Raw genomic sequence first — 8,702 nt, forward strand, 5'->3', positions numbered from 1 at the left:
AAAACGTCTGTATTTTTATAATATAGCGTTAACAAAATGTCTGTATTAATCATGACCCCGAAAGTAAATGGGGGGGAAGGTTTCTGTAGGGGGGAAGAAATTTGGCGTGACAACGCCTATCTCAGCTGCATTCAGGCGGAAGGCGGGGTAGACCCTGGACAAGTCGCCACCTCATCGCAGATAGACAACATTCACACTCACATTCATTCCATCCATTTTTTACCGCTTGTCTCTTTCGGGGTCGCAGGGGGTGCTGGAGCCTATCTCAGCAGCATTCGGGTGGAAGGCGACGTACACCCTGGACAAGTCGCCACCTCATCGCAGGGACAACACAGATAGACAACATTCACACTCACATACATTCCATCCATTTTCCACAGGTTGTCTATTCCGGGGTCGCAGGGGGTGCTGGAGCCTATCACAGCTGCAATCAGGCGGAAGGCGGGGTACACCCTGGAAAAGTCGCTTCGTCATCACAGGGCCAACACAGACAGTATTCACACTCACATTCATTCCATCCATTTTCTACCACTTGTCTCTCCTGGACAAGTCGCCACCTCATAGCAGGGACAACACAAGACAGCATTCACACTCACATTCATTCCATCCATTTTCCTACCGCTTGTCTCTTTCGGGGTCGCGGGGGGTGCTGGAGCCTATCTCAGCTGCATTCAGGCGGAAGGCGGCGTACACCCTGGACAAGTCGCTACCTCATCGCAGGGCCAACACAGATAGACAGCATTCACACTCACATTCATTCCATCCATTTTCTACCGCTTGTCTCTTTCGGGGTCGCGGGGGGTGCTGCCATGGAGCCTATCTCAGCTGCATTCAGGCAGAAGGTGTGTTACGCCCTGGACAAGTCGCCACCTCATCACAGGGCAAACACAGATAGACAACATTCACACACTAGGGCCAATTTAGTGTTGCCAATCAACCTATCCCCAGGTGCATGTCTTTGGACATGGGAGGCAGCCTGAGTACCCGGAGGGAACCCACGCAAACTCCACACAGAAAAGATCCCGAGCCGGGGGTAAAACCCAGGACCTTCGTATTGTGAGGCACATGCACTAACCGCTGTACCACCGTGCTGCACCAATTCATAATAAAACACTTAAAAAGTTCACATTGGTTATGTTGAAATAAAATATGATTTGAGTTTAAATGGAGTAAATACCTTGAATTATTGTCACCTACAACTAAGCTGCTAAGTAATGGGAAACATTTCGACGCCTAAAAACACCAAGATATAACTTTAAAATTAACACACATCCGCCATAGCTAAAGCATAAATAAACACACAAATCAACAGTTGAAGCTCATTAGGGCTGCGACGCCTATGACACAACAAACATGATCACGTGGATCAAATGCGATGACGCAATGCATGCCGCACTTATCTCCCGCATCGACTTGCACCTTAGCAGAAACCCAACAGCTGCCTTGCATCAAACTACAGCGTGCAACATCCCGCCGACACCACAAGTCGTCGTCTAGTGAACGGAGTTCCGAACGCCGCCATGCAGGCGCGCAGGGCCGACCAAGCATATATACCTGCCGCAGATGCACGTCTTCCGCTCCGTGGGCGGCGCCGGCGCTCTGCGGCTTTTGTCCGCGCCCAATCAGGAGTCACGCGAGCACACGTCGGGCCCAATTGTGACGTGCGGCCTGCCACAAATGAGCACAAAGCTTTGGGAGGTCAGGGCGCCATCGAAGGGTCGTGACGTCACACGCGAGTTCCCGGCGTCCCGAGTTCTTCTTCTTCTTAGAGTGAGAAAATTAGTCAATTAATCTTTAAATTCTTTGAGTGAGAAAACTTTAATTCTTCGAGTGAGTAAATTAATTAATTAATTAATTAATTATCCAAGTGAGTAAGTTAGTTTTTTTCTCCTCCTTCTTCTTCTTCTTCCATTGCGACAAAAGAAGGTTGATTGATTGATTGATTGATTGATTGATACTTTTATTAGTAGATTGCACAGTTCAGTACATATTCCGTACAATTGACCACTAAATGGTAACACCCGAATAAGTTTTTCAACTTGTTTAAGTCGGGGTCCACGTTAATCAATTCATGGTACAAATATATACTATCAACATAATACAGTCATCACACAAGTTAATCATCATAGTATGTACATTGAATTATTTACATTATTTACAAGGGAGGAACTTTTTTTGTGTGTGCTCAAATGGTCGACTAAAGGCCTACTGAAATTAGATTTTCTTATTTAAACGGGGATAGCAGGTCCATTCTATGTGTCACACTTGATCATTTCGCAATATTGCCATATTTTTGCTGAAAGGATTTAGTAGAGAACATTGACGATAAAGTTCGCAACTTTGGGTCGCTAATAAAAAAGCCCTGCCTTTACCGGAAGTATGTGCGTGTGACGTCACGAGTTGCAGGGCTCCACACATATTCACATGGTTTATAATGGGAGCCACCAGCAGTAAGAGCAATTCGGACAGAGAAAGCGACAATTTCCCCATTAATTTGAGCGAGGATGAAAGATTTGTGAATTAAGATATTGATAGTGAAGGACTAGAAAAAGAAAAAAAAAAGCGACTTCTCCGGGCGGCGGCAGTGTGAGCGTTTCAGATGTAATTACACACAATTACTAGGATAATTCTGGAAGATCCCTTATCTGCTTATTGTTTTAATTTCTGGAATGCTCTCCCGGTCGCAGTTCGAGATGCTACCTCAGTAGAAGCATTTAAGTCTCACCTTAAAACTCATTTGTATACTCTAGCCTTTAAATAGACTCCCTTTTTAGACCAGTTGATCTGCCAGTTATTTTCTTTTACTCCTATGTCCCACTCTCCCTTATGGAGGGGGTCCGGTCTGATGGCCATGGATGACGTACTGGCTGTCCAGAGTCTGGACCCAGGACCGCTCGTCCAGAGTCGGGACCCAGGATGGACCGCTTGCCTGTGTATCGGCTTGGGACATCCCTGCGCTGCTGATCCGCCTCCGCTTGGGATAGTTTCCTGCTGGCTCCGCTGTGGACGGGACTCTCGCTGCTGTGTTGGATCCGCTTTGGACTGGACTCTCGCGGCTGTGTTGGATCCACTATGGATTGAACTTTCACAGTATCATGTTAGACCCGCTCGACATCCATTGCTTTCATCCTCTCCAAAGTTCTCATAGTCATCATTGTCACCGACGTCCCACTGGGTGGGAGTTTTCCGTGCCCTTATGTGGGCCTACCGAGGATGTCGTAGTGGTTTATGTTGTGGTTTGTGCAGCCCTTTGAGACTCTAGTGATTTAGGGCTATATAAGTAAACATTGATTGATTGATTGATACTATTGTTTTAGTGAGATTTTAAAGATTGTAAAGACATACCTCGAGGTTGGGTGGCTGCGTGAACACGCAGTGTCTCAGAGAGAAGCCGAGGAACCAAGCTCACAGCTGTCTTTTTTGACAGCTGCTGCAGGACGAATAATCCACTGATGTCTCCGGTAAGATATATATCACAATTTCCCCCTCCAAAAACATGCTGGTTGACGTAGAGAAAACATGTTCGCTTGACCGCTCTGCTTCACAACAAACAAAGAAACACCGGCTGTGTCTCGGTGCTAAAGACAGCTTCAATCCACCGCTTTCCACCAACAGCATTGTTGTTTATAGTCTCCATTATTAAATGAACAAATTGTAAGATTCAGCAACACAGATGTCCAAAACACTGTGTAATTATGCGGTTAAAGCAGATGACTTTTAGCCGCGAGTGGTGCAGCGCAAATATTTCTTGACAGTCCGTGACGTTTTAAACAATAAACTCGCTGGAAATTTAAAATTGCAATTTAGTAAACTAAAAAGGCCGTATTGGCATGTGTTGCAATGTTAATATTTCATCATTGATATACAAACTATGAGACTGCGTGGTCGGTAGTAGTGGGTTTCAATAGGCCTTTAAGATGATTATACAAAACATTTACAATAAAACATTCTAAAAAGTTAGTACTTTCATTTCAATTACCACAATTGTGATATACACCTACTCAGTGGCTTAGTGGTTAGAGTATCCGCCCTGAGATCGGTAGGTTGTGAGTTCAAACCCCGGCCGAGTCATACCAAAGACTATAAAAATGGGACCCATTGCCTCCCTGCTTGGCACTCAGCACCAAGGGTTGGAATTGGGGGTTAAATCACCATAATTGATTCCCGGGCACAGCATCGCTGCCGCCCACTGCTCCCCTCACCTCCCAGGGGGTGATCAAGGGGATGGGTCAAATGCAGAGGACAAATTTCACCACACCTAGTGTGTGTGTTAGACAATCATTGGTACTTTAAAGGCCTACTGAAACCCACTACTACCGACCACGCAGTCTGATAGTTTATATATCAATGATGAAATATTAACATTGCAACACATTGCAATTTTAAATTTCTTGCGAAGTGTCCTGTTGAAAACGTCACGGAATGCTGACGTTTACGCGTGACGTCACAGACTGTTAGGAAATAGCGCTGCGTACACACACAGCTAAAAGCCGTCTGCTTTAACCACATAATTACACAGTATTTTGGACATCTGTGTTGCTGAATCTTTTGCAATTTGTTCAATTAATAATGGAGAAGTTAAAGTAGAAAGATGGAGTTGGGAAGCTTTAGCCTTTAGCCACACAAACACACGGTGATTCCTTGGTTAAAATTCCCAGAGGTGAAACTTTACTATGGATCAGAGCGGTCAAGCGAACATGGATCCCGACCACTTGTCAACAAGCAGTTTTCGGTGAGAAATTTGTGGTAAAAATTCGCCGCTTACCGGAGATCAGCTGAGCTTGTGCCCTCCGTACAGCTTCCGTCGACTTCCTTCAGACACTGGCGTCAAGACACCCGTGGACACACCCTTCCAACTATCAGGTACTATTAAACTCACTAAAACACTAGCAACACAATAGAAAGATAAGGGATTTCCCATAATTATCCTAGTAAATGTGTCTAAAAACATCTGAATCTGTCCCAATGCAATCGCGTTTTTTTTTTTTAACTTGATTTTTTTTTTTTTTTCTAGTCCGTCGCTATCAATATCCTCAAACACGAATCTTTCATCCTCGCTCAAATAAATGGGAAAATTGTTGTTTTCTCGGTTCGAATAGCACTTTCTGTTGGAGGCTCCCATTAAAAACAATGTGAGGATGTGAGGAGCCATCAACATGTGACGTCATCGTCTGCTACTTCCGGTAGAGGCAGGGCATTTCTCTTAACACCAAAAGTTGCGAACTTTATCGTGGATGTTGTCTACTAAATCCTTTCAACAAAAATATGGCTATATCGCAAAATGATTAAGTATGACACATAGAATGGACCTGCTATCCCCGTTTAAATAAGAACATCTCATTTCAGTAGGCCTTTAACTTTACACTATATTGCCCAAAGTATTTGGCCACCCATCCAAATGATCAGAATCAGGTGTCCTAATCCGGTGTTTTTCAACCTTTTTTAAGCCCACAACACATTTCTTTGCATTGAAAAAATCTGGAGGCCCACCGGATTTTTACAATCCCCAAAGAGGGCACTTTAAGTTGTTTATTACTTCTATGTGTAGAAATATTTATTTATAATTGAATCACTTGTTTATTTTCAACAAGTTTTTAGTTATTTTTATATCTTTTTTTCCCAAATAGTTCAACAAAGACTACTACAAATGAGCAATATTTTGCACTGTTATACAATTTAATAAATCAGAAACTGATGACATAGTGCTGTATTTTACTTCATCTCTTTTTTTTCAACCAAAAATGCTTTGTTGTGATTAGGGGGTACTTGAATTAAAAAAAAAAATCACAGTGGGGGTACATCACTGAAAAAAGGTCGAGAACCACTGATATACACTATATTGCCAACATTTTTTGGCCAGCCATCAAAATGATAAGAATTAGGTGTCCTAATCCTGTGTTTTTCAAACTTTTGAGTCCAGGACACATTTTTTTGCGTTGAAAAAAATCCAGAGCCACACCACCAGCAGAAATCCCCCAAAAAACAAAACTCAGTTGACAGTAAAAAGTGTTTGTCGCAATTATTGGATATTACTTTAAACCAGGTGTGTCCAAAGTGCAGCCTTGCCATTTGCGGCCTGCAGCTCGGTTTTAATTGGCTCAAGACACATTCCATAGACAAACTAAAAAGGTCCCAAATTAGAACAAAAAACAATGAAACATTAAACGGGACCAAATCCCCACAAAATGGGACCTGAAAACCAAAATGGCCGACAACCTGAGTGTCTTACTGTATAACAGGCCTGGGCAATTAATTTGACTCGCGGGCCAAATTTAGAGAAAAAAATGTGTCCGGGGGCCGTCCATCCATCCATCCATTTTCTACCGCTTATTCCCTTTCGGGGTCGCGGGGGGCGCTGGCGCCTATCTCAGCTACAATCGGGCGGAAGGCGGGGTACACCCTGGACAAGTCGCCACCTCATCGCAGGGCCAACACAGATAGACAGACAACATTCACACTCACATTCACACACTAGGGCCAATTTAGTGTTGCCAATCAACCTATCCCCAGGTGCATGTCTTTGGAAGTGGGAGGAAGCCGGAGTACCCGGAGGGAACCCACGCATTCACGGGGAGAACATGCAAACTCCACACAGAAAGATCCCGAGCCTGGATTTGAACCGTGTATCTTTTTTTGGGTAAAACTAATATAAAACCTCACAACAAAGTCTGACTGAATGCTAAACATTTTGTGACAGACCGTCTTAAAAACGGAATGGAATTAAAAACATTTCTATGAACAATAAAACCCTGAATATTGGCAACATATGAACGTCACACCCCCTCTCCATCCACATATTTTACAATCAGGCCAAATGCAACACACAGCGAAATATGGACGCAAAGGGTAAAAAAACATATACTATCTGATAAATCACTAAACTTTAGAACTTTCTTGTAAAAATCTCCATCTTCATCTGTCTGACACCCACATTTCAGGCTCTGGAAACGTTTCGCACCCACACTGCTTAGTGACTCGTCTGAGCTGCTGTGACGTAGATTACCATAGTCACTAGTAGGGTTGTACGGTGTGCGGGTATTAGTACAGTACCGCGATACTAATGATCATATTCGGTACCATACCACCTCTGAAAAGTGCCAGTCCGCCACACCCTAAGATAAATAAATAAAGCCAATAATGCATTTTTTCCAGTCCCCTTTATTTAGAAAAGTATCAAAAAGTACCGAAAAGTATCAAAATAATATTTGCACCAGGACAACACTAGTCAATGAAATATGCAAAAGTGCAGATTCCAACCATTGAAATACTTTGTATAGTATAGTTGAAGACTTGCGGTCATTAGAAAACATCACCGCACATCATAATGGCAGCTACACTTTCCATCTTAAAGATCTAAAAAAAATTATTTGGGAATGTGAGGTGGGCCAGAATGAATAGCTTAAAAGGTCCGCATGTGGCCCCGGGGCCTTATTTTGCCCAGGTCTGCTGTATAAAGTCTTTGACGTGTGTCCTGTCATGATGAAAAAGTGTACAAATCTCTTGTGAGACATATGTTTTTGAGTGTATGTACTAAGCTCTCAAAAGTGTTTCAGTTGACGGTATACTAGCAATATTCGTAAATACAGGCTTACTTTAATGCACAGTTAACATAAATACAAAAAAAAAAAAATAATAAAATAATCATTAATTATTTTATTGCTTTGTTATCTATAACACAGGAGATGGAGAAGTCGTTTTCAAATGTTAGTATATGTTCACCTACATTGTTTTGGTTTGAGTATTTTTCATATACAAAATGTATAAAAGTGGCCCTCGCATCCTTCAATTTTTCTCTACGTGGCCCTCGCTGGGAAATGTTTGGACACCCCCGCTTTATACCAAAACCAACCATGCATCAACACAGCTCTTGTCTCAAAGTAGGTGTACTGTCGCGACCTGACAAACCCGTGACTTCGTTTGAGTTTTTCGCTGTTTTCCTGTGTGTAGTGTTTTAGTTCTTGTCTTGCGCTCCTATTTTGTTGGCTTTTTCTCTTTTGTTTGGTATTTTCCTGTAGCAGTCTAATGTCTTCCTTTGAGCGATATTTCCTGCATCTACTTTGTTTTAGCAATCTAGAATATTTCAGTTGTTTTTATCTTTCTTTGTGGGGACATTGTTGATTGTCAGGTCATGTTCAGATGTACATTGTACTTACTTGCTCCACAGTAAGTCTTTGCTGTCGTCCAGCATTATTTTTTTGTTTACTTCGTAGCCAGTCCAGTTTTAGTTTAGTTCTGCATAGCCTTACTTAAGCTTCAAAGCCTTTTCTCAGGGGTACACACCTTTTGTTTTTTTTTGGTTTAAGCTTTAGATACCTTTTTACCTGTACGCTGCCTCCCGCTGTTTCTGACATCTACAAAGCAACTAGCTACCGGCTGCCACCTACTGATATGGAAGAGAATAACATGGTTACTCTACCGAGTTCTAGACAACACCAACACTCAACAATAACACATCATTTGCCGACTATAATTTTTTTTTAACCCAAATAGGTAAAATTAAACAACCGTCCACGGCACACCAGACTGTATCTCACGGCACACTAGTGTGCCGCGGGACACTGGTTGAAAAAAACTGTCCTAATCACTTGGCTCTGCCACAGGTGTATAAAATCAAGCACTTAGGCATGGAGACTGTTTCTAAAAACATTTGTGAAAGAATGGGCCGCTCTCAGAAGCTCAGTGATTTCCAGCGTGTAACTGTC

At 42.7% G+C, this 8,702-nt stretch overlaps 1 protein-coding gene across 1 annotated transcript in view; it reads right to left on the reverse strand.

Annotated features, from left to right (window-relative positions):
- The window catches only part of LOC133541912 (cytospin-A-like), a 52,550-nt gene extending 51,002 nt beyond the window's left edge, over positions 1–1,548 (reverse strand). Inside the window, exon 1 of the mRNA XM_061885635.1 lies at positions 1,420–1,548. Coding sequence (XP_061741619.1) covers positions 1,420–1,548 — 129 coding nt within the window. The remainder of the gene's footprint in view (positions 1–1,419) is intronic.
- Positions 1,549–8,702: the final 7,154 nt, after the last annotated feature.

The sequence above is a fragment of the Nerophis ophidion genome, linkage group LG24 (assembly GCF_033978795.1).
Source record: "Nerophis ophidion isolate RoL-2023_Sa linkage group LG24, RoL_Noph_v1.0, whole genome shotgun sequence".
In the NCBI taxonomy this organism is placed as follows: domain Eukaryota; kingdom Metazoa; phylum Chordata; class Actinopteri; order Syngnathiformes; family Syngnathidae; genus Nerophis; species Nerophis ophidion.